We start from the raw sequence: 26,781 nt of genomic DNA, 5'->3' as shown, positions 1-26,781 counted from the left end.
CCAGCCTTTCACTCACATCTGGCTCAGCTATGCCATCATGCACCGATGTCTCCCTGCGGTAGGACAGGGCTCCAGCATCTCCCCTCCCTCTGGCCGGTGGTGCCTGTCCCTGCCTTCTTGCTGCAGGTCCCAAAGCAAGGACAAGATGTGCAAAAAAAGTAGGTTTAGTTTGGATAGAGCTGGGAAGAGCGCAGTTGCTGAAACAACTGGCCAAATTTAAGGCCATATAACCTGTAATTTCTGCAAAATGCCATTCTGAATTCCCAAGTGTGGCTGTATGGCCTGTTCAGGTTTCCCCGTGTACTGGCACATTTCTTTATTACACTAACGCACCGTCCTGGATTTCTGCTGTGGCTTCCCCATCTCTAAGTAGCTTCCCTACCTACAGCAAGGGTTTTTCGGCTCAGAGTGACCCTCTGTTATTTTGCAGCAGCCATAACTGGGATCCAGGAAATTTCCCTTGAAAGCACACTAAAGTGCTGCCAACATAATCTGAATCTTAACCCCAAATCCCCCCTTCATTTGCATGATCCTCACTCAGCTATAATCCCCATGGTTTCCGAAGGGTATTGGCCAAAGTAAACTCTGTCAATATAAAGACCGTAGCTATTGTGTTTTGGTGAGCTAACGATCAGCGTTGGTCCCAAAGGGGCTGATTTGCCTTGAGGAATTCCTTCAGCCTTTCCAGTCTGTCCATCTTTACCAGCTGACCACAGACCACATCCTACACAGGTATCCCAAATCTGGAACTTTATTTATAAAATGACTCATACAGGGACACGCAGTCCTGAACCACTTCAGCTTGACAGGGCAAAATGACTAGGCAGGGCACACTGAGACCTCTGAAGACAACTGGAGCTAATTTGCCAGGGGCTGGTTTGTAGATGTGAAGCCTCTTTATGTGCTGCTTTAGGGAACAAGCTCGTGTTCTTACATTGCTGAGTATATGCCAATGAATGCCACCATGCTATGTACAAACTTTAATAAGAACTTCTCCCCTAAATTAGATGGAGGAGATGAAAATATCTTGGCAAAACAATGTGACCTTGGAAAGTATTCCCAGAGAGCTCTGGAGCAACTCAAGTGCGGACACACAGTAAATTATTCAAAGGGCTGCCTCCATTTCTTTGCTCCTCTCCTTCCAGGTGAACTAAAATCCATAGAGTGGGATATACTTTCTTCCTTATGTGGCTATATTTAGATCATTCCTGCCAGCCACGGTGGGAGGAAGAGACCAACAGTTCCCAGCAAACACACAATGATGAACATCCAGAGGAAGATCCTGTCAATGACCATTGCAACGTACTTCCAGTCTTCCTTCACCTGGGAACACAGAGGTGAAAGGCTGATTATTAACATTTATTTGAGATTAAAACTTCTGAAGATTATTAGTGCTTTATTCCAAAACAGGATATTTTAATTTAAGTCCAGAGACAGGAGGGGAAGGTCTCACTAACACTTAGTGGTCCTATGTGATGGCAAAGATTTATTCTATCAGTCGCTGATGTGGGAGACAGACTCCCAGACTGCATGGGTGTGCATGTGCAGTTGCAAACCCTGTTCACAGCTCCCCAGGGATGACATACGCCCGTGGATGATTAAGCTCGTCTGCACACTCACTATCCCATTTTCCATGAGCAACAGCTGTAATTGGGTGTGTAAAGGAGGCTGCGATTCAAACTGGGGAGGGTGGGGGGGAAAGAAATTACTTGTTTCCCCATGTTCGTAAGCAGATTTGCTTACAGATTAATGAAGCCAAACTCTTTCTGTGAAGAGATTTACAGCTTTGGGTGAGTAAGCAGTGAAAATCAGCCAGCAAATAAAAGAAGTGGTCTTCCTCACCCTGCTTTTTCCCCACTATTGTCTGGCTGTGGGAGGATTTTCCAGCAATTCCTCTCTGGGGACATCTAGTACTTATTAATACCATCAGGCAAGAATTGTAAATGGCTATTTCATTAGGTAAGAAACCACATACATATGAAAACCTCTTTCATTACATTGCTGTTATTAATTTCTTCCCCAGGAAGAGGACTGATCGGATTGCAAAGTTTTATTTTATATGGCTGTACCCATTATAATTTCCTACAATATACCACCTGGTGATTAATAGACCCAAGGGCTGAAATTTGGCACGCTGCCTCGCTCGTTAGGGAAAACATCTCAGTGGGAGCTAGCTCAATCCTCTTCAGTGGCCGTGCTTGCAGCAAGTCAGGAGTGTGGTGTAAGGAGAAGGAGGCAGCAAAGCCAAGGCTGCGCTTTGCTGGAGCTGCTTTACTGTACCCACCAGCCTGCGACCCTGAGCAAACAGTGGCTTCACCGTGCCCAAAGCTGCCATGTACATTGGGCTGTAGCATGCGTGAAAAGCACAGGACAATAATAATGTAACACTAGTGGTACAGGCCTTTTCATCCACTTGGTCCTACATTTGTTTTAAACAGATAAGGGAGTAGCCCAGAACAGTAGGTGTGAGCTAAAACACGATTTGTGTGAGACCTGGCTTGATTTTTTTTTTTTAAGGATTTGCTGATTGTGCTGAAAATTAATTTTGGTAAGGGAAGCAATCCAAGTATCAGTGAAATAGCCATTTGCAGCAGATAATGTTTTCACAGGTACAGCACCAACTTCAGGTCCTAAAATATTACGATCTGTCAAGCACCAAACAAACAAGCTCTGAGCACAACACAGTGGCTCTGAAAACTCACCTTGAGTCTTCTCTTTCTTTATCAGTCACGGATGCACCACTAAATTTTATCTTATACCTTGTGGGTGGTACAGAGAAATCATGATGTGTCAGAGGGAGAGAATATACAATCCTGGCTTCTGTGACCAATGTTGTGACATTTTATTGCGCTAAGAGAATAATTCCTTGCAGGTAAGGTATGTGCATTTACCTCATTTTGGCGTGCTGAACCCTTCACAAACTGGTCATGAACCTTCCAATGTATTTGCAAAGTACCTGTCGTCACTCTGTGCCTCAACGCAGACAACGTTCAGCTGAAGCAACGCCAGCAAAGTGAGCTCTTGAACTACACCTCTCATTATTTGCCATGTGGACTGCTTGGTTAGGCCTTTAAATCATCTGGTATTGCTCCAGCTCCTTGGCTCAGTAAGCAGCTTTGTAAATTGGGAAATGAGACACGCACTGGAGAGCATATCATATTTTCCCATAATTTGTTCTCTGAACAAAGCATCTTAAATTTCAGGAATACCTGACCATTTTCAATAGTGTAAGAATCAGTTAAATATTTTTGTGCAATGGATAATTTTATTCCTTTTAAAAACAGCACCAAGTTAAGCGGGTCTTTACTATTCAATAGGCAGAGGTAAACAACTGAGGTTCATCCTGAAGCTTGTTTTCTTCTTGGGGGAAACCATGTTGTTTTATGACTGTACAGCCCTTAGCACATCCATCTATAATTAGGGAGAGTAAAAGAAATAGTGACCTTTGAAATCAAAAGGAATTCTCTCATCCCAAGGATAAGGTCTCGGTGGATAACTCCCCTTTGCTGTGTGTTTTCTCATCTATTCATCACTTGCTCAGAGTTGGAGTGAATCTCTGATGCTTCCTGGTGAGAAGGCCAGCTAAGCAAGCTCTGGATGATTGTGTTTATGGCATTAGTGTCTCGTGGTGCAACCAATGTGCAAAGAAAATCTGAAATTTGCCATCTGATGTCCAACTGGAGAGCTGGATTGAGTAAATAGTGCCCCATTCTGGCAAAATAAGCTGTTTTGAGTATTCATGCCAGTAAAAGTAAGTGCTAGATCACACGAAGAAAAGAAATGAACTAGATGAGTTTCTTTTTGAGAAAAGAAGGGGGAAATGGGAGAAGAGGAACAACTTGAAAAGTTCAACACAAATTTGCTTTCAAATGTAATGGTGTATGCATAAATACTCATCCCATCTTGAAAATGATGGCTGGGAGTGCATCAGATGTTTGCAAAAATCAATATTCAACTTCAGACCGAGAGCACGGAAGGGTGCAATTGGAAATTATGGAGAGACAATGAAAAAAAAAAGAGTAGGAAGAAAAGAAAATTATCTGGATTTTTTTGTTTTGTTTTGTTTTCTTTTCTGACAGCACTGTGGCATTTCCCTGTGGTCCAGCACCTCACGTGGAGCATGATCCGCAGAGGCATCTCTGACAACATCTGTGCAGCTGTCAACATCTGCCACCCCAACTCCTGAGCTGTATTTTGATTAGTTTTTAAGAAGCTCACTCAAAACTATTTTTGGGAAAGGATCAGGGGCAGGAACCAGCTGACTCCCCCACCCCCAAATTCCCAAAAAGTAAGGGAATCTGCAGCTCTTCCCTGGTCCAGCTCCTTGCAGGTCTGAGCAGTTGGAACAGGGCATCCTGCCCCAGGATTTGAGTGGAGGGTTGAGGTGCCTTGGTGACATCTGATCCCCAGGACCCAGAGCCTGTAACACAGATTACAGCAGTCACGGGTGGTTTTATTGTACTTTGCCAAAAATAAACCGGTGAGATTATCCCGTGTTTTCTGCCCCTCAGCTACCTTCTCTCCCATTTTATTTTTAAGCTGTCTTCAAAGTCATCTTATTAGAGTAGTCTGGAGATGCACACAGGCATGAGGACAACAAGGCTTTCTGGATGGTACTATTGGTGTCTGGTTATTTTGGCTCGTGAGTGACATGCAACTTGTTTTGCTTCTCAGTCTGTAATTAATTTCTAATGGCATTTCTATCATATGCTGGGACAATTCAGTCTTGTATTTTCCCCAGTGTACCGTTGTGCTCGTATTGTTTGCAGATACCTTTTTCTAACAAACAACTGCCTCTTGCATTTCCCATTTTCTCTTTGCTGAAGCACTTAATTAAACGAGCTATTTACTTCTAATTTAGAAGCACTGCCCCTGTGGCAATGGTGCTTTAGAAAAAAGACAGGAACTTCAAAAGAAGCTCTGTTCTCATTCTGGGAAGGTGCATGTCTCTGAAAATACTACCCAAGAGACAGCGAGCTGTGTCTCAGGGGCTGCAGCTGCATCAGAGGTGCCTGCTGACAGATTTGTTGAAGACTTCCATGAAGAAATGCCACAATTTGATTTTAAGATGAAAGCAAATTTCTGAGTACTGATTTTTTCCCCAATAAATTCTCATTTCATTAGATCTCATTTATTATTAGATCAGTTCTGCTCCTTACAGTAAATTTCAATTCCAGAAGATCATGTTTCCTTCTTCTTTGTCATTTCCACCTGGAGAAAAAGTGTGCTTTCCTACTTGACCTTACTTGGATCCAGAAAAAGAAAACAGTGTAGCCTCAGACCAGGCTCGGCAATTGTTCCCCCAAATCTGAAAACCCAACCTCTGCCTACCGTGCCAACCACAGCTGCTGTGAAAGAGCAGAAAACTGCAGGCAGGTTTGCAGGCTCTTCCTGGGGAGCCTGGTGCATCGGTGGTCCTGGGGGTGACCCTTCTCCGCTCATTGCTGGATGTTCTCCTGGCACCTTTGCTCGCAGCCTGGGCTGGCAGGGGGTCTGGTCAGAGCCCTCAAAACTGCTCCTTTTCTTCTGCTTTTGATGTTTAGTGCTGTAAATAGCTTTCTCAGGATAATCACTTCATTTCAAGAGGGAAGAGTAGTGGAAAGTATAAGAAGAAAATTCGTGGCTTCTGAAGACTGTTTTCATTTTAAAGAAAGTTGCAATCACGGTTTAAAAGGAAAGAACCCAAGATATTCATCAACTCAGTTCTTGATGATATCAACAAGCTTAGCAGAAAGAGAATCAGTTGAAATGGGAAGTATTATTGGTATAATATTCTTTCATTTGCACCAGGGGGAAACGAGTTAAAATCGACTGACTTCCATGGGTTTACTTGTGATTATTGCTAGGAGGAGGGAGCAGAGTTTAGTTCACGCGGTCCTAATGTGCTTGCGAAGTGCTTTAGCCCAGCAAAGAGTGCTGGGCTGTCAACTAATGAAGATGGGGATTCATAGCCCATCTCTGCCACAGATTTGTTCTGTGACATTGAACAGGTCACCTCATCTCTGTAGTTTGGCTGTCACTCCTCAACGTGAGGAATAAACAGTTACTTCCTCAAAGGGATGTTGTGAAGTGAAATACATTAAAGAACAGAGGCCTCTCAAACTATGGTACCAAAGAGTATATAAATAGACAGTAGCACTTAATCCCTTGTTGCTGCTGCTAAGTGCTCAGTGCTGTGAAAAATGCAAATATAAAGACACTCTTCACGCCCAGGAAGTCTTGCAGAAAAGCACTATGACTTGCACTGACTCTAAATCTTGAGAAAATCAAACTGTAAGCACAGCTGAAAAAGTACCTTTTGCTGATGGATCCCTCTAGGAAAAGCTAGATAAGACTTTTCTTTAGCAAGAACACTAACTTCAGGTTATCTTGTGGCTTCCTGCATTATGACCATAGTTAGCTACCACACCGTATCCACAGTATTGCAGGGGAAGAGCTACAAGAGGTGTGAAAGGATGCGGCATTTGTACGTGCATCACCATCTCCATTAAAAGAAATTCTTTCAGCCTCTATTTCCCTTTTCTATTTGTAGCCATATTTACCCCTTCAGAGTAAGTGTGAAATTTGTCTGTCCACCCACCTTCCTGCACAGAGCCAACTGCTCCAATGGAAGTCCACTAATGAGGAATTGCATCACGCAGAGCTAAACATACCCTGCAATGTCCCCACGCTACTACGCGCTTCCCACATCCACAACCTATTTTCGGAATTTGCTTTCCTAGGCTCAGCAGCCAGAGTCAATGCTTAATAAAAAACAGAGAGTGTGAATTCCCCGTCTGTCAGAGACTCTATAAATAATAAGTCTGCTGTGTTCCCACCAGATGACTGCTTTTTGGGTCTCTTTCACAATCTTAGCTGCTTCCTTCCTAGCTAACAACAACTTTACTTCTATTTTCTGCTGGAGAATCCTATTGTTCTAGAGCAGCCCTGAGCATGGTCTGGTTGTGCTACCCCCTTGGCCCACACGCCTGCCAAAACCCCAAGGACAAACTCTCCAGCTGTGCCTATAGTGGCCAATGTGTTCAAAAGCCTCAATATCAGGGATGGCCGAGCCTGCATCAGCAAGTATATTCTCTGTATAGCCCCCAGGTCTGGTGGGGCTTCCTTAGCAGATAATTTTTGACTTACCCAAGGAGAGCAGGCTAAGTTAGCATACTTACTGAGAAATCCGCGTCTTCTGCTCGCAGGTGGTCTGCGATGTAGTGAACCCCTTCCACTGCCAGCTTCAGGGCTGGGGACATCAACACAAGATGTTGCTCTTTGGCGCTGTGAGTCTTGCTTCCTTGAGCTGAAGTGCCAGCTGCCTCGCTCTTTTTGCATTTACACTTGCATTGAGGAGGCTTGTGCTGGGGCTGCTCTTCATTTAGGTGGCACCGCTGGGATGCTGGAGAGCCGGTGGATTGGCCATTGGTCTGGGAAGAGTCCTCTTGCAGGTAGCAATACTGGATGCTCCGGGACCTGCAGCGGATACTCCCTTCCTCTGCCTTATTGGGGCTGTACATCTGCTGAACACTTAGTGATCTGCCTTTCGAGATGGAGGTGGTCTGGGTGTCACTCAGGGGGTGGCATGAGGGTTGTGGAGAGGAGCAGGTCACCTGTACAGGCTCTGGGTGCAGCACAGAGTACTGCCCAGAAGGGGACTTGCAGATAGGCTGAGGCTTGGCTGGCTCCTCGAGGTGGGCACAGAAGGAAGATGTGGGTGATGGCTCATTACTCTGGGGGCTGGGGGAAGATGAGGTAGTGAAGTTGGGTTCCACGTCGATCTCGGACCAAAGCCTTGGTGTATTGCTTATTTTGTGCACAGATTCAATGAGCTTCTTGCAATTGTCTTTCACTGTGGAGGGACGTTTCATGAAGAGGAGGCGTGGGACTATGTCAAGGAAGATCCTCCTCACCCAGTCAGGCATCGTGTGGGTACGCGGGGAACGATGGTGCACGTTGAGCACAAAGACAGTGATGATGATAGACAAGGTAACAAATATCATGGTGAAGAGAAGATATTCTCCAATCAGAGGGATGACCAAGGAGGTAGATGGGATGATCTCTGTGATGAGCAGCAGGAACACAGTGAGGGACAACAGCACAGAGATGCACAGGGTTATCTTCTCTCCACACTCGGAGGGCAGGTAGAAGACCAGGACAGTCAGGCAGGAGATCAGCAGGCAGGGGATGATCAGATTGATTGTGTAGAACAGTGGCAGCCTCCGGATAATGAAGGAGTAAGTTATATCGGGGTAGATCTCTGTGCAGCATTCATATTTCTTGCTGTTGTAATTGCCCACAGCGTTGATGATGACCCATTCTCCGCTCTCCCAGTAGTCCAGCTGGTCCACATGACTGTGCATGCTCACCAAGTCTATCTTGGCTTTGTCATAGGTCCAGGAGCCAAACTTCATTGTGCAGTTTTGCTGGTCAAAGGGGAAGAAGGTAACATCAATGCTGCAGGAGCTTTTATAGATAGCAGGTGGCATCCATTTAATTCTCCCGTCATAGAAGAGGTGGGCCTTGGTCAGGTGGGTTACTGCAAAGTCACCGTCAGCACTGGGGAGAGAGAGAAGATAAAAAAAGACTAAGGCTTCTCTGGGACATCTCAACTCTGTTAAAGAAATAGGATATTTAGTGCCTGGCTTCCAAAAGTGCACTCGAGGCACCTGAGAGATGCAAGAGGCACATCATGTGCAAACACTGGATCCATCCACTCTATCTAGTGGGTTTTGAACTCTGTTGGCTTATGCAAGCACTGGATTTGCATGCAAATGTCAGCCCTCACCTTGCATAAGTCAGGTCCTTGAGGTGAATGTACACAAGTTTTCCTCAAAGGTGTCCCATAAATGCCTTGGAAAGGGTTGAGTTTGCTTTAGAGAGGTGGGAGGAACCACTATCAGGTAGCGTGGCTGTGGGCTCTGCAGAATTAATTGTGACAGCTGCTATAAATGAAACAGCGTTGGGTAATCATTCAGTCTCTTACATGAAAAAACAGCAAGAACATCCTATTAATAGGAATGATGAAAGTTAATATCTCTTGATTTCCCAGTCAGGAAGAGAGCTGTCTTTTATGGTGTCTTCTTACAGGGACTTTCAGTTGGGGTCTGTGTGCTGGTATAAGATAAATAGGTAACAACGCAGGATTTTATATCAGAAAGCCATTTTCCAGCCAGTGAAAAAGCTATTGCATAAACAGCATTTTTTTGGTCTGGATCTGCTTTTCTCAGCTGATCAGTGCACTGATTTCCCGCAGCACCGTGCCATGCACCCGTGACACCGGCTGCTTCCAGCTCGTCATGGGGACTGGGATACAAGTGAAGGAGATAAAAAAAGGCAACAGGAGAGGCAAGTACACTGGGGATTTGGGGGAAGAAAGACCACCAAGGAATGCCATACTCGAGCTGTAATAGTGTTGGAGAAAGGAGGGAGACTGAGAAACTCTGGGAATGGGATCCCTAGCCCTGGAGACAGCCCTGTCCTCCACCTGCCTCAGCATCACCAGCCGCAGCTCCGCTCCTTCCTCACACCCACGTCTCTGCTACTACACATTAAACATTGAACCTGCCACTTGCCCTGGTGTGTGGAGGCCACAGAAAGAAATTAGCTCATTAACAGATTCAATTAGTGCAGCAGGTAATTAATGCCCTGCCTGGCTATGCCATCAAGAAGTGCTGTTCCTCCCCTGCTCTCAGTGAGGAGGACATGTGGACTGTGACACTTAAACTCCACATCTGGGGCCAAGTCCACAGGTACCTTATCAACAGCAACGTCCTTCCTCCAGGCAATGTCTGCAGGTTCTGTAGCCTGCATTAGCTTACACAAAGAGGCAAAACTGAAGTGTTCAGAGCTGCACAAGTGACATATCTCCTTGTTTGAATAATCATTGTGATGGAGACTGGGTGTTTGAATCACAAAATTACACCTCCACCTGAAAATGAGCCAAGCCCCTACATCTGCAGCCCCTTTGTGCAGTGACTGGCTGAAACTTCAAACCCTCTCTCTCCCTCGATTTCTACTTGCAGACAGAGGATTTTGGTATCCTTGGACAGTCACAACCTGGATCAAACACACTGGTTCAAGGTATCTTAAAATGTGGGTGAGGTTTGGACAGAGCTGCAATTTTTTTCATCACAAGCAAATGCCTGAAAAGTTGAAATCCCAACTGAAAAAAGCAGGTGGGATCTGTTTGTAGAGCAATGCCCTCAAGTCTAGCTACAGGAATAGAGAAAAGAGCATCCAAAAAGCAAGGAGGGAATTGGGGACCATCTTACACACCTGGTTCGAGCCGCTGCAGAGCTCGGGGATACGGAGGAAGAAGCCTGTTGTGTGGTGCCGAGTCGCAAACAGCAACGCTGCTAAACAAAGGGGAAGCTGAGCAGGGGAGGGAGAGCTTCTGCTAAAAACTTGAGATTAATTATTCAGGCTGATATAGATAGAAAGCTCTCTGCTCCTGTCCAGCCCTCCCGGCTGGAGCCAATCCAGCCTGCAGCCGCTTTCCCAGCAATCGACAAACTCCCTTGGCCCTGTTCTGCTGCTTCAGTGCTCAGATGTGCCGTGACAGCAGCCGTACAGCGACAGGGTGCACGGGGGGTCACACCTCTCCTCTTCCTCACCAGCAGCAAGACAAACAGTGCAGGGACTATCCGGCAGGGCCCCTCAAGCTGTTGAAGGCAGAGGAACTTCCCTAAATTTATTTCTGTAGGAGATCATCCATTAATTCGTATGCAAAAGGAAAAAAAAAAAAAGACTTTCTGATATTTCATCTTGCCCTATGAAGCATCCTCGTCAGTCCATGACCACACTGGCTTCCAGTGAGACTGGTGCAGTATCACTCATTTTGGGAAACAGTGGCAGGTTCTGGCCCTCAGTGAGCTGTCTTGGCTAACACGATATCTGTGCAGAGATGGCACGTGCCCCCGACGCCCAGGATCATAGCCCAGATCTTTGTCTTTTGAGACAATTTTCCAGGTTGGTTGAATTAATGGAAAAATAAACTTGGAATTACTGTGCGGTGGAGAACCAGGTTTTTACTAAACTCTTCTTTGTTTCTGTAATGGAAAGCCTTTGCTCTTTGTGGCAGATTTTGGAAAAACAAAAGAACACAAAAGGACCCAGTGCTTTTTGACCTCTGAACTGGACTTTTTCTAAAGCTTTAAAACATCTTTTTTTTTTTTTTTTTTTTTTTTAAGACGGGAAAGCTAAAAATATGTACAAACCCAGACTGTTGTCTCAAAGGGATCAAGGCAAAACCACCATTGTGTTTTACTCCGATGCAAATAAAACCGAGCAATGCCATTGTACCATCCACCCAACTCCTTTATTATCTCTTCTTTCTTCAATCTAATTTACACTCCAGGACCACTTGCTTTGGATGAAAACCATCTTTTTTTTTTTTTCCTCCTGGGTTTTGCCTGCACTGTAAAGCCAGATTGAGACATGAAACATGCACAGCAAGTGACAGTCCAGTGTTTGCTGTTCTCGGTGGTTTTCTTTCTAAATCTCAATAGGAATTTGGAATCCAACTCTGCATTTAATGAGATCTCTGAGGCATGATTAAATCTTTCCTTAATGGAACAATATGTTTATAATTGGACTTATTACAGAAAAGGGGTAATGAGCATCCACTAGTGTTTCCCTTCTTAGGTAGAGCTATGTGTAAGTGGCTGGGTAAACAACACAGGTGTGTGTTTTTCCTTTTGAATACTGTTTGAAAAGGGCATGAAACTCTTGCTAAAAATTCATCCAGGAACAATAATAATTCACGTAATTGTGTTTCATTAACAGAAATGTCTTGTCTGGCAGTTTTGCAGTCTCTGCGTGACCAGCCACACACGTCTCTTCTGCAAGCGTAGATGTAACCAGTGTGATGCTGCAGATCTCGTGTGTCAATTATTTCCATAAATGGTCTGCTGCTTTGATGAGGAAGATGGTATTTTTTAATTGCTTGCCTAACAAACCCAGCCTCATCCTGGGTCCTCTTCGGCTCACACATTATTACGAATAAGAGTGGTACTGCCTTCCAAGATGGATTTTTGCCTGCAGCACCATGGCAGGAGTGAAACCAGCACCGGAATAGCTTCTTGCATTTGAGAGTCAGCTAATGACTCTGAGGAGCCATAAAACACCCTGAGATCCTCCTGCTCCTCCCGCACCAACCTAACGGGGCTGTGAAGTAATTCCTGACTTTACTGGGCATGTATGAACTTCTCATTGCAGTTCAATGTAGAGATATTTGAGCAATTTGTAAGCAGGGTAGATTAGCCATGCTGTTGTACATAGACTGTATCCAAGCCAGCTATATCGTGCAAAGGTAGTGTTTGCAGTTGTCTTAACCCTTCGTGCATACATATATTTTTGCCTCCTTCTCCAAGCTTACCACCCACACTGGGCCTTCAAGCATATGCTTACTGGATTGGAAGCTATGCTTGCTGGCGCCCTGCCGATGTGGGGTGAACCTAAAGAGATGCTTTCATCCTGGGTGAGACTTTCATTCTGCTCCTCTTGACATGAGGGAGGGAGCAAACAAGGTCACTGGCTGTCGATGGTCTTCCAAAGCCTTTCCCCAATCTCCTCCAAGGGATGAAGTTGAGACAGCCGACTGCAAATGAAGTTTGCAGTTATGAGATTGGGGAAACCCTGTTTTCTTGTGGAAAGCTTTGCTGTGGGAAAACCCTTTCTTGGCCCAGTTGTGCTGACAGCCCTGACTGCATAACATGAGTATTTCCTTAGGCAGGAAGGTGGGAGATCTGATATAGTGGGACGGAGAAAATCTGCAGTCATTCCTTTATAGTGGTAGCACATTTTCATCTCATTCAGTCTAGACCACTGTGTTGTGACAGTTGTCATGAAAAACCATTTGGAAGAAGGAGCAAGCACAAGGTAAACATCACAACAAGAACTTGAGAATTAAGATAGTCAGGCTCTCCTGATTACTCTGACCTGACAGCCCTAAAAATCTGTCAGTGATAAAGTACTGGAGCTCTTATATTCTCATGTCAAATACAACAGTGAACACCAATAAAGAGAGAAGACAGTCGCTTATTCCTTTGCCAACGGAAATAGTGCTGCTGTGTTCTGCAGCCTTTGATTCCTCATTTTGAGAATAAAGGCTGCTCTTCTAAAATCTTCTAAGTTTATAAGGGTTCATGAATGGCATTGTATTACTGGCAGCCATCAACTGTGTTTCATTAAAAAACTCTGCTGATGGAGATTTTTTTTTTGTCAGTTTCTATTTTCCCTGCAGTTGGGAGATACATCATTTCACAAAATTAAATGTTTTCAGAATGCATGTAAATGAGGCACATATTTATTTTAATTTCTGATGATACAATTTAAATCCAAACAGAGCTTTAAAAGCCTGAAAATTAGCTATATACATATGTGGATATAGCAAGAATGTCCTCATTTAAAGCATTTTTCATGGAACAGCAGTAACCAAGACAAATTGGAGTTTCAAGACCCCTTTAAAGAATGTACCCTGCACCCTTCTTGTAGTCATTAAAGAGATGCTTCTGCAATGTTCAGATTAAAATACTCTCCAAAGGCAAATCAGGGAATATTTTGTTTAACAATTGTTTTGTGCTTCCAAAATGCTAACTACAAATTCACAGGTTGGAAGGGACCTCTGGGGATTGTTAAGTCCAAACTCCCTTCTCAAAGCAGGGTCAGCAACAAGAGAATCAGGACCTTGTCCAGCTGGGTTTTAAAAATCTCCAAGGTCTTGGCAACTTGGGTACAAAACAGATGTGCACATCTTGGCTACATAGATGGAGGTGTCAGTGCATTGATGTGTACTTCTGTAGGTCCCATCCCAGCTTTTGCTTGCTTCCGATGTTCAGAAATCATTGGTAACCGAAATTTTGATCATTCCTCAGTAAAATAGGCATCTGTCTCAGAAATGGCTGTGCTACACTGATGAAATAAACACAAGTTTCTTATAAGGCTCTAACAGTGCTAAATTTGCATTTTCCTTTGACTCTTCCCTTCTTTGCCAAGCATCCTCATCAGCATTTTGTAGGCAAAACTCTAGCTCTGTCCTTAGCATAATGGTAGAAGTCCTCAGATGCTAACTCAGCAACAGCCCATGAGAGAGATCCCTCTTATAAATTTCTTTCTATCAATTCCTGTATTGCTGGATAGAGCTTGGCAGCAAACCTCAAAGGCATCTAGAGATAGAATTCCTCTCCAGAAACATAGTCATTTAAACTCCCAGAAGAATCGGGAGAGCTTAAGTGTGAAATAGCAATTATGGGCCTGTAATAAGTACAATCTGGTGCAAAATGACACGATCTGTGCGAGTACACGCTCAAACACAAAGAAAAATGTCAAGAATGTTTCCAATATTTTAAAGGTTAGACTAGGGCATCTTTTGGTATTTCTCCTCCAAACAGTTTTGGGATGAGTGAGGAAACCAGTGTTACTCCGTAAGTCTCCCTGGTTGCAAACATCATAGTATAGTTCAAAAGAACCTTTTGCTTTCTCATGATTTTCAAAAGCCGTCTGCCAGATGATGTTCTAACCCAGTCCAGTAATCCTTTGTGTCCATATTACCACAGGGTAAATTCCTCAAGATCTTTCCTGCTCCTAATTACAGAAATTTGTGTTTGAATTCCCTTCATGTATGATCTTGTCTTTTATTCTTTTTTTTTGGTGGAGGCTAAGGCAGGTATTTCTTTTTGGAACAGCTAACACCAGAAAATATTGAGAAAAAAGAAAATTTTGAAGTCTGAATGTTCCCAGTAGCTTCTTCCCAGGATTTACAATCACCAGACTAGAGAAAACAAATGCTATCATGAATATCCAGTTGAAAACTAGCCAGGGAAGCTCACATTTCAATTAGTCTCAAGAACATGTTCTGGCATCCCTCTGGGCAGCCTTTAGCAGCTGGAGCACCTGGCTGCAAACCTGCAGTTTCAGGGTTTTCTCCGCTGGAGTTTCTGTGTTGCATGGGGTCCAAATGGCTCAACACAGTGGGGGAGAAGCAAAAAACCAATCAAAATGCATCCCCAAGGGCTTATTCCCTGATTAGACAAAAAAAAAGATTTTTTTTTTTTTTTACTTTAAATATACAAAGGAAAACTAAAATGTGCTTAAAGTCCATTCATGAATGGGAAAATAAGTCAATGCAGAGGATTAAATAATTCATATATAAATGATTTGGTGGTGTCTGAAGAGCCTTTACAGCCTCAGATAAGGAACAGCTGGCCTTCTTGGCAGAGAAGAAGAGGCTTTGTCGCTTCACTATTAACTCATATTCCTCTGTCATACATATGTTTTGTCACATCTAGTAGAAACTATTTACAGAGTCTTGGAACTTATCTCATCAAGCCTGAAAATTCAACAGCATATTAATTTCCCTGTAGGATATTAATTTGGTTTTAGATTCCTTATGAGTGTTGACAACTATATATACTCTCTAGGCCAAGCCAGCTGAGTTTACTGATTTAATTTGGGCCTCTAGAGTGGATAAATGGAAGTTTTTGACAATAATGAGCTTAGATATGAGAATAACCTCACAACAAGGGGTTAGGATTCCTTAAAGATGTAAATCTCAAATCAATTTAAATTTCACCATTTCTATATATACCCCAAGGTGAAAACAAAAGAGTCAGTTGTATAATCTCCTGTCCAGAAAGTCTTTCTTTCAAAGGATACCATCCCAAACAGAAATACCATACTTCTGCCACAGCATGTGGTAAGCGATAAATAACTCACATTAAAAAGCCTGAACAGCGCAAAAGGTCAATGTGGCCACTGTCTCTCTTCCACCAAGGTCTCTGCACATAATTCTCTTGCTCTTAGGGACCCAGAATTCTGTGCATGTGCTTTAAATTCCCTCTAAACTATATATATATATATATCTCAAAAATATGAGACGGAGTCCTTGTTAGCTTCACCCATGACTAGTCACTGTCTTTACAAAGCCTTTCTTTCCGAAACATTTCTAGCTGGGATGCCCACAAGGAGGAACACTGTCTGGTTATGCAGTTGGTGAGCTGCCATGCAGAAGAGCCTCTTCTTGGTGTCCCATCATGCTACAGGTTTTGCCTTGCAGGCATTGCATTTGCCCTGCCTTGCCCTGCAACCCCTAAAAAACATGAAACCTGATTGTTCGAGTAGTGCAACTAAGACATTGACTGCAGCTTTGGATGTGTTTGATAGGAAGTTAGGCAGAAGGGAGAAGTATATCCCAGGGCAGGAAACAATTTACATAAGGCTGTATGAAAGAGCGTGGGCAAATATAGCTGTAAAGAGGTATAGAATTAATGGAAAACCATTACTGACCGGCTAACGGTTGGCGCCTACATCCATGTTTAATTCATGGATAAAGTAACCGATTAAAAATGCATGATAGACTCATGACAACCAACAGAGGAATGCATGATTATTAATGGTAAGGATGGATAAAAGGAGAGAAGTAGCTTGGATTTAGGTAGCTGGGGCACTAGATCTCCCTGCGTGGTAGCAGGTCACCAGTACAGTTAGACTTGCTATCTGCCATACCTCCCTGCAAGTCAGACTGAGACGAGCAATAAGGTAGGCAAGGCTGAAAGACTTGCACCCCAGAAGAGGATAAGGAGGACATTCTGGAATAGCTGCTGTGGCCAGCAGATAGGCAGCTACTCCCTGGAGTCCCTGTAGTTGCTCAAGTGACAGCAGCAGTGAACTAGGACAGCAGGGCAGAGGGGCAGAGCATGCAAAGGGCAGAAGCTAAAGGCTACCCAGCTCAGAGGTCTGGGTGCCCATTGACCTCTGGGACCTGCTTTCAGCATGAAGTCCCAAAATGTCTAGAGCACAAAAGGACACCGAGGCCTCCTTCTTTAGTGCTAGGGCCCTCCTTGCATGGACCATGCTCATCAGCCGTGGTGAGCGTGGTGAGCCAAGGGAACAGATGCAGAGATGACACGTCAGGCTCTTGTGTACCAGTAGCTCCAGCAAATGGATGGTTTGAAGCACAAAGGTCCAATAGACGATGGAGATTTTTGTAGCGTTATTTCCTTTGGCACTAAGGTCCACCACAACAACCACCAGAAGCTCCAAAAATCATTATCCTTACCATTGTCATTAATTAAGCAATGAGAAGGACAAGGACATTCATTTTTTCCAGTGGAAGCTGTGAACACCTTTCTTGGCTGCGATGTGAGGCACTTGCAATATAATATTCATGCTCAGAGTGTGTCCCTGTAGGACAGGAAGGTCCAAGTGCCTATGAATTAGTCATTTCCATTGGTCTAGTCTCTGAAAGGTGCTATGTTAGGATGCAGTGATTTCCAAGAGGTTTGCAATCACTCCACACCACTGAGGATCAGAGACAAGCTGATGGGAAGGATAACAATTTCCATAGTCTCCAAAGCTCACAATCCCCTGGACAAATTCCTCCTTCAGCCTTTTTTTTTTTTTTTAAACAAAAGCAAAATCATATCAAACTAGAACCAGGCAACTGTTTATTAAAAATGAGCCTGGCGTCCGCTGTGAGTGTTTTCTCTGTGGGTTTTTTTTCTATGTGTTAGCTACATACAAAGATGTTTTTTTTTGATGCTTGCAGCGAGTGTTTTTCTGGAGCCTGGGCTGGGGAGGGAGACTGGGATATCCTACATCCTAGGAGACTGGAGAGCTCTGGTATGATAAGCCAAGGAGAAAACAGCCTTGGCACTTGGACAGTCTTTCTAAGAATATCAACAGGCTCCAAAGGAAAGAAAGAAAACAACCACCTGCTGCCTCGGAAGTGTCCATGCAAGAGACAGATTTCAAGCATTCGGGATCAAATTCTTATTTAAGCATAATTCTAGAATGGTATTGGGCTGACCTGAAACGTGTATTTGTAGACACACAAGTCTGACATGTTTCAGCATATTTTCCTTATTTAAGCCCACCCTCGGTAATTGGTTTTTCCAGTTGATGGTGATGAATTAGGGGAGAGCTCCTTGGTGAAATGAAATTGAAGAGGGCTGAAAGCTCAAATCCAGCTTAATTGTGTATCTGACATGTGAAGAGAAAACAATACCCGGCATCCCCCAACAAAACTCTCTGTCCAGAGAAAGGATCATTAGGAGAACAAAGCCCTTGTGATAAATGTTAGTCATGTCATTTAAGGCACGTCTGGGACAGATATTATGAGAATCTACATGGAATTCAACCACAGAGAACAAAATAAGGAGGAATAATTGCAAGAAGCACCTTAACACCACGGGCAGAGAAAATTTGCAAGGATGGGTTTGCCTTCTGGCCACAGTGCTCACACTCACTTGTTGTAGAGGACAATATCTGGCCTCCAGATGAGCTCCGAGGGAATTCGGATGGATGTGACATTTTCGTATTCTTGGGGGTCCCAGCGTAGCTTGTAGTCATGCCACTCCTGCCAAAAATGAGGCGGTTACAAAGCTGGGAGAGTTCAGATTGCAAAACTGAAAAGGAACATGGAAAAGCACATATTTTGGTGCACCCACCTGCTTCACCCACACGTTCGTGGTCATCATTTGATTTTTCTCGTCCTAAAAAGCAAGATCAGATATTGGTTACAGAAGCAGATGAAGCGGCCCAAGGAACTCATTAAATTTCTCTTAATTGTACTTCATTTCTGTAATTATAAATCACCTCTGCAATAAATGTGAGTTCCGTCTTGGAAATAAAAAGCAGATGTTTCTGTCATTGGGACAGGGCACAGCTGCCTGATACCACTGAACAGCTGAGCCTGCACCCCAGCAATCTTGTGAGCGGACAGACTTGAATTTATTGGGATTTTCCTCGGTGCTGATGGATTCAGCCTAGGATGATGGGGCCAGGCAGAGGAAAGAGCTCCACAGCTTGGCTTTGACCTGAGCGCTGAAGGAAGGGGAGTGATGGGTATATATATCCTTACACACATGTGTGTGGATTACAACGCTCAGCTTCATCTGCAAGTAGTGTTTAGTACTTCTACTGTGAAACATTATCCATGAACACAGTCCTGGAAACATGAAGCTCAGCAGTGTTTCTCCTTCTACCAAATACATGAACTTAGAGCACTATGGGTTGGGTTTGCTGAATAAACCCAAGCTACTCTGCTGACACGTAACCCTTGGACAGCCTGGTGTATACCCATGCTGTCAATTGGTACACTTTTCCCAACTCTAAGTACAAATAGTATGGAAAGGTAGAACTATATATATATACACTTTTAAATAATGTACGGCAAATATAATGCTGGCAGCACTGTAGTAGAATTAATTACTGCTAGCTGCTTGCCTTGCATGCTTGTTACAACCCCTATGTAAATAACTAGGACGAATTATGTGGGGCAGAGCCTAGTGCTGGTCTGATTTAAGTGTCACATCAGAGCTCAGAGCTTATTTGTGTGTTTGTTTCTTTCTCTCTCTCTTTGGTTGGCATCAAAACCAGCTCAATTGACAGGGCTCATTTGGAAGCAAACTGCTTGTCATTAACCTTGCTCTTGTGGCAGTTCAGGATTAATTCTGCACATTAAAAGTCAGGAGATTTGGGGGGCGGGGTGGGGGGGGGTGTTGTGCCTCCCTCTCACTGAGCCTCCTCACTGCTGTTGTGGCACCAAGTGTAAAACCTGATCAAAGATACCCTCGTCCAGGGTTAGGGACCAGAAGCACATGGAGGAAGGAGGAATAGGAAAAACATTCAAATGAGCAACAAAGAAAGAGAAAATATCCAGCTACTTCCTTGGGTGCCGGTGAAAGGTGAGGAATGCCGCTGGAGGAGTCTGCCATGCCCTGGACTGGACCAATCCTCGAGCATCTGCTTCTTTTACCACTTTGCAATTCAAACATCTGAGGGTCTCCACCACAGTCCCTGCACTGGGGATCCCAGTCTCACAGGTGCTACCCTTTACTGGAATTTTCCTCCCTGGCTGGGTGCAGACCCTTGGTGGAAACTCCTGCCCATCACTACACCTGAGGGCTCTGCCATCCTCCTGACCCAAGCGAATCATGACTCTAGTCCCATGGGTTTGTCTCGTAGGGGGTTTGCGATGTGCTCATGACTGACTGCCTCCTCCACCTGCACGGCTGACTTCTCCTGCACAGAGCCAGCCCGGAGGACAGCGGGTGATTCTGCAGCCGACGGTGGTGTTGCACTGCCTGGCCTCTTTTCTCAAGGTGAACACAGCACACGAGGTCCTGCAGAAACATGGGCTTACGAGTCCAAATGTGTTTCTCAGTGGCTGCTCCTAGACACATGCTCAATCCCTTACCACTTTTTTTCTGGGCTCAGAAAACCCTCAGCACACCAGCGTGAGGTAAGGCCATGCAGGGATGTCAAGTTCCACATTGATTTTTGTTCCCCCCGCCCCCAGCTTTTGTCAGCAGGAGCTGGGGTTTGAATACGGCTCTGATTTCTCTTTCAGACTTCTTGTCGTTGAAAGCTGAACGTTGGGTCTAACAATTGCAGTGGGGTTTGCACCAAAACAGTGCCGCTGTCAGGAAGGGGGAGACACAGCTGAAGTGCTGCAGTGGTGGCAGGGGGTGTCATGAGTCCCCAACCACACAGACTGGGGCAGGAGGGGATGAGAGCTCTCCTCCAGCTGTACCCACCGGCCCCGGCACAGAACTGCCTGCTAGTTGCACTTCTAACCACTGACATGATTTTAAGAAGATTAATTCTTCTTAAGTAAACTGAGAAAAGCACTACGAAGCAGGTGTATCGATCCCCCCTCTTCCACAATTTAGCAGCTGCATAATGGAAAGTCTCTCTCATGCCTCCACAGTCACTAATGTCTCATCTTTAGTCTTATCAATTATTCAGATGAGAACCGTACAACTTCAACATTAGCAACTGCAAACAGCCCTGGATCCCTCAGGCTGACGTAAGAGAGAGGAGAGGAATGGAAGACCATTTCTGTGCTGCAAAGCTGGATGGCTTGGGCACAAGGAGATGCAACTCTCTAGCAACTAGTGTCTTTGATCGCCCACCTCCTGCACCACCTTGGCTCTGTTTCCTCCGCATCTCAAAACTCTTATCTCAAAATATAAAATATTGTGGAGAGTCATCTGTTATGATTGTCCCACACCAGTGATGTCTTTAAGTTGCATTACACTTTCCATTACCACCCCTTTTACTCTGCCACACGAATACAGGAAAAAGTGACAGAGAGCCTCTGAAAGCCAGGCCGATACTTGTTCAAGAGATGTGCATCTACACAAACACACTGTCCTGGGAAGTGTTGCGTGCAAACAGGGACAGGAGACAGAAGCATGCAGGAGCAACATCTGCACAAGCTAGAAAGCCTGTGTATGTGCTTAACATCTGCAGCCCTGCAGGGATCTCCTTTGGATTCAACACTTGACCCCAACACACTGTGATAGAGTAATCCTTTAAACACCATTTCAGTGCGCATCAGTCCGGAGTGCAAACCACGCCGTTTTGTACATAGCATATGCAGTTTGCACACGTTGAACTTCTATTTGAACAAACACGGAGAAACATTTTTCTTGTTAATATCTGCCAGATTAGCTAAAAACCCTCAAAACTTTCATTTGCAGAAAGCTCTTCAGGCAAGCTATCTTCCAGAGATGCGTGAACTACTGCTCCTATTACCTTGTGTAAATTAGTGTTAATAATTATGGCTCAAATTCCAAATCAGCTATTTGGTTTTTTCCTTAGCCAGGACTCTGGCATTTATACCAGTTGCTCCACTGCTCTGCTGTGACCAGTCCCACAGGTTTTGTTAAGGAATTTGGGATTTTGCCTGTAGTAAATGAAGAATAAAGGATCCACTTTGATGACCAGCTACTCACATGAGTCATCCCTCGTCCCAGCAGAGCTGTCTGCATGATAACTCTTCTCTGCTGAGAGCAAAGTCTTCTCAACCCGACCTTGGATCATCCAGTAAAACCCACCCACATGCACCAGAAGCCTTGCCCCAAGCCCCAACCCGGTTAACCTTGGCCGCTTGTTGCACAAACAGGTTGTACTTACAACATCGATGAGCTGGGCAATGGACAAGCCGAAGCGGACGAGGACCACATCAGAAATGTTGGCGACGGGGCGGGACCACTTGTTATAACCAGAGAAGAGTTTCTTCAGGAGACGCTCCTCCGCATGGGCTCGGGTTTCCACATGACCGAAGGCTGTGGGGAAGGCATGGGGCACGGTGGCATGAAACGCGTGCAGCTCCAAGCGCCGGCATAGCTGGAGCCTTCTCTCAAGGGGATCCCCAGGCTAAAACCCAGTGATGGGCAAGTAGGGACACGTGGGAGGGTGATGCCACCCTGGTGACTTGCTTCCCCGCTACCCCAGGCATTGCCATGTATCTATCACTCTATTCACCCACCGTGGCCAATTCCCAAAGTAGGGTTTCTATTGCAGAGCAGGATTGGTCTGCAGAAAGTGGGGGCATCAGTAAAACCATTTGAAAAACACTCCATGGGCCATTCTCCCCTGAATCTGGTTTAATTTTTATGGCCACTTTGCAGCAAGTTTCTAGCACTGGAGTCTGAGAGCAGGAAAGAGTGATGCCAGAAGGGCAAGACAAAAAGGAAAAAGCAGCCTCCTGCTGGGAGATAGGGATTTTGGATCAGATTTACACATAAAAACTGGCATCAAATGCATCAGAAAAAAAAAGGCAGACTGAAATTCAGCTCTTCAAACTAACTTTCACAGCTGGTCTTTCACAAAATTGATGGGTGAAGGAAGAGGATGGGGGAGAACACAAACTGGATAACAAGAGTGCAGTTTCCCTCAAGAACGACTTTAAAAGTTGGAGGCTGCAAGGAGCAGCCCTGACCCTGCACATACACTACAGAAACCGTCGGAGGTGCCTGTTGGTTATTAGAAATTAAAGCCACCTTTCTTCCAGGGGGCTGCCGGGGAGCTGCGCTCCTGTGCCGGCTGCATGCAGATGCATCCTCCACCACGGACGGACGGCAGGGAGAGGGAGCCGGGGGCTCTCCCTGCATCTCTCGTGGAATATGGCTCCTACTTAGTCTTTAGCTGTCCTGGATTATACAAAGGGAAGCATTAGCTGAGCTCTGGCTGCGCTCTCCCCAGCCGGAGCTGTAGCCCGGAGACACATTAACACACTTTGCCCAGGGAAGAAAAACCCAGGCAAGAAGCAGGATGCTGAGCCCCTGCCTGTATTCTCCCTCCTGTCCCCTTTCCCACCGCAGCTTTAACCCTTTCCCCATCAAGTCAGGCAAAGAGCAGAAAATAAAAGCAAAGCGTTGCTCAGCTGAGGATGGTATTTAGGGGACCTGCAATGATGGGGCAGGAGGATGCAGGAGGGGGGAAACTCCTTGTTGACAGGGACCGGTCTTCGCAGCATGCCTTTGAGGGGGATAAGGGAGAAAAGAGCTAGAGAGCAGAGCAGGGGTAGAAAAGCTTTCTCAAACTTACCAGGGAAGACGCTGGCACACAGCAGGAGGAGGAGGTTTCTTTTAGACACCAGAAATCCCATTGTAGAGCAGAGCTCAGGCTCTAGCACGCAGAGCCTCCCGTCAGGGCAACTTTTCCTCTCTGAGTTTCTGGATCCTCCAGCTTCATTCCCCTAAACTCCTTTCTCTCTCCCTCTCACCTGCCTCTGGGAAGGGATAATAGCTGGTGGTTTGTTTTTTTCTTTTCTCTTCTGGCTGATTTCCAGCTCTTCCTCCTAGAAGGATGCTCTTCCCTGGGACACCGATGCACATATACTTGCAAGAGATGCGTAAGGGCTGCAGAAAGCTCCTGTAAAGAGACATGAAATGCCCAGCCTCTCTGGGCTCTCCTGCTTGCTCCTCTCCCCTTTCCTACGGGGTGGTTTGGCTGCTCGGTTTATTTGTTGCTGCTGCTGCTGCTGCTGTCTTCACCCTTCCCCCAGCCCTTTGGGCAGCCTTTGCTCAGATTTTGCCGCTGATGGGCCACCGATGCCCACGCCAGCCCTTGGTGGAGCAGAGAGGGAGCACAGTATGTTTGTATATTTAATGTAGTTAGACCTGCCCACCTCCTGCTTAGGAGGAGGAGAGAATCTGTGCGCTCCAGCAAACAGGCTGCAGGGAGGAAAACTTTTAACATGAGAAATAAAGGGGGAGATCCAGACCCCAGCTGCAGCCAGAGGTGGTGGATATGGGGCCATCTGGGATCTTTGTAGCACCTGAAGCCCAAACAGTTCTTAATTAATGAAAGCTGTCTGTTTAATCTTGTCCAAGTGCTTTTCAAAATCACTCCTGTAGACTAACAGGGTAATTAGCCTGAGAGATATTTCTGGCCTGGACACGTATCTTTGCTGTCGACAGTTATTGGGCTGATGAACCTGCCCATGAGAACCGGGCTCTGCTGTGCTTGGTGCTGTACAAACACGTAGTACAAATACAAATATTAGTCTCTGCCCTTAGGCAATATGCAAATCAAAGGTGAGACTGAGACAAGAGGTTACCTGAATGTATCTGTATACTTGAATGTACCTTAAATATACCACAAATAACTGTTGAAGTCATGAAGACTTTTTGCGGAGGAAAGGATAATTGTGTTAGCAAGGAATTATCACTCTAGCCCTTCATCTGGCATCCCTGATTTCTTGCATGGGAGACATGGAGTAGAGCCCTCTCCATTTCATTTTAAAACTAGCTTTGATATTAACACAATTACTTCCACACGGATAGCAAATGGAATTCATTTTCAGGCAGGGGTAATTTTGCCAGCTGCAAAATTAATCAAAGTCAGTTCTAATAATACTAGCTACATATTTTATGTATGGTAATTTCCGTACTCCCAAAGCATCTCAGATATCTTCCAATATAATAGATTGCTGGCTGAAAATGGGGAGGATTAAAGCCACAAGAGAAATTAGGTCTGTAGTGAGATTGTAACTAACATCAGTGTAGTACCAAACTCGTCTTATCTTTTCTTGTCTTTATCTTCCTCAGTAGTTGTCAGCCTTTCCAATGACAAACCCCACCATATTTTCCACTGAGTGTATGGACTCCTGTATAGTTTGCCTGCCTTGCTTTCGGTGTCCTGACCCTCATTGCAGCACCTGAGCACCTGTGACATGCTATAAAAATCTGTAGTGCTCGTTCCGGGGAACCATCCAGAGTTAATTTAATAAACAGCAGATGTGAGATCAAATTAACTTAAAGCTGAAGCGGGGGTTACATCCTGAGAGCCAGGTCCTGTGAAGCACTGAGCACCTCTCCTTCCCACAGCCAGCAATAGGGTAGCAGAAGGGTAATCATTCCTCATCAGGGTAAAACCAGCATCCCTCAGTCACACACTGTAACCACACGTCCCCACACATCCATGCAGCAACCAGAAAAACCCATTGCCTTAAACTCCTCTATGAAATCTGGAGGGAGGGGGACATCAGTTTGCATGCTCCTCCGCTCCTTGCTGGGTCCAGCGCTGTGCAGTTCGTGCCCAGCAGCGTTAAATGGGGAAATCCTGGGTTTCAGCCCATCTAGTTCCAGCAACAAGCACCAGAGACAACAAATCTCATAAATTCCCAAAAGCTCATGGTGGGAAATAAGGTTCCTAAAGGCCATTTTTCAAGGAGGCCGGTACTCTGCACAGGTCACATGTTGGGCGACCAAACCCAAGGGATCCAAGCTCAGCTATTCCCTTTCGAAAATCTTGGCCATAAATAATACAGGTATCCTTGACTACAGGCCCTCCTGTGCAGAGCTGATTCAAATCCCATGGACAAACCCCATCCATCTTCACCTTGCCTCAGTTTCTGTGCTGGCGAGTAAGGGAGCTAGCGAGCAAATACTGCCTTTGGATTAACCCTATAAATAATTTTGATTAAAAAAGTATTTCCTTCTTTTGGAAATTAATCGTAAATCATCATTTCCTATAAGTGAAAGGTTTATCCTTCACCTCCCTGGCCCTGTTTTTATATGATATAGGGAATGAGCATATTTTACAGAGGTTTCTGTGCCTTGAAGTGACCTTGTTAAATCTCACTGCCAGTTTCTTTCTGCATCATTGGGCCATAACAAAATTTCCATCAGCTCCTGCGTGTATTTAGAAGGCAATGTCTTCCACGGGGCCACGTGCAAGGGATTCAGTCTGACTGGGACAAAAGATGCCATTTAAAGGTTCTAATGATTTTTTTATTGTGGGAGAAAGCTGCGACTCCGGCCCGATTCTCAGGCACCCGGCTCTGAGCCTCCTCATTATTATTATCTTCCTTTGTCTGAAAAAGAACTGGATAATTTGGATAATCCAGATGTTCACAAAAACTGAATGCAAACATCCCAGCTATTGAAGATTGTAGACCGAACTAAACAGAACTAAGGCAGTGTTTCCCCCAAGGTTTTCAATGAAATCTCAGACTTGTCCTTGGAATAAGGACAAGCCAGTAACAAGTTTGGGCTCAAGTGTTTTGGGTCAGTTAGTAGAATTCCATGATTTTGCAAGGACCTGGTAACTCTTCAATCCACTGTCTTGCATTCTGCACTCTGGCATATATTTTCCCCATTTTAGGCCTTTCTACTTCAATATGGAAAAAATGCAACGGCTCAAGGAGGCAGAGGCACTAACAGGGAATCCTAGGACTACATGTTTCCTTTGAATTTGCCCTCTCTCTCCATGGTCTTGTCAGTGCCAGCTCTCCAGGGCAAGCCCTTGGCCTCTGTTTATTTTGTAAAATGTCATCTGCGTGTTTGAATCTACAGAAGTGGGACATAATAATGATAATATCTCTTCACTTGTTCCCTCTTTGGGCTTGACACAGGGGACAAAGCCAGTTAGTGGAACGCTTGAGAAACACCATCTTTGCATTCAAAGGTGATCTGATTTTTTTTCCTTGTCTCCATTCCTGTGATAAAGAAGATTTCTCTCTCCTGTTTCTAACTGCTTTGTCATCAACAGAGACTTCAG

General features: G+C 45.0%; 1 protein-coding gene across 1 annotated transcript; it reads right to left on the bottom strand.

The window, feature by feature from the left end:
- Positions 1–735: 735 nt before the first annotated feature.
- Positions 736–23,833, bottom strand: CHRNA4 (cholinergic receptor nicotinic alpha 4 subunit). The gene is made up of 6 exons (XM_076352122.1): positions 23,323–23,833; positions 21,907–22,058; positions 18,432–18,476; positions 18,231–18,340; positions 7,161–8,541; positions 736–1,323 (listed from the first exon to the last, which is right to left on the bottom strand). The coding sequence occupies exons 1-6, from the start codon at positions 23,381–23,383 to the stop codon at positions 1,198–1,200; spliced, it is 1,875 nt and encodes a 624-aa protein (XP_076208237.1). The 5' UTR covers positions 23,384–23,833; the 3' UTR covers positions 736–1,197.
- Between the last annotated feature and the right edge of the window lie 2,948 nt (positions 23,834–26,781).

Source organism: Aptenodytes patagonicus, chromosome 14 (assembly GCF_965638725.1).
Source record: "Aptenodytes patagonicus chromosome 14, bAptPat1.pri.cur, whole genome shotgun sequence".
Lineage (NCBI taxonomy): Eukaryota > Metazoa > Chordata > Aves > Sphenisciformes > Spheniscidae > Aptenodytes > Aptenodytes patagonicus.
This window is presented reverse-complemented; position numbering and strand designations above follow the sequence as displayed.

Bases quoted from the DNA above. Each gene is read 5' to 3' on its own strand.
- CHRNA4 (XM_076352122.1), bottom strand. From the start codon at position 23,383: ATGGGATTTCTGGTGTCTAAAAGAAACCTCCTCCTCCTGCTGTGTGCC. The intron at 18,477-21,906 runs GTAAGTACAACC...CTTGCTTTTTAG, and splicing joins TTGCCCAGCTCATCGATGTT to GACGAGAAAAATCAAATGAT. The intron at 18,341-18,431 runs GTGGGTGCACCA...CATTTTTGGCAG, and splicing joins CGAACGTGTGGGTGAAGCAG to GAGTGGCATGACTACAAGCT.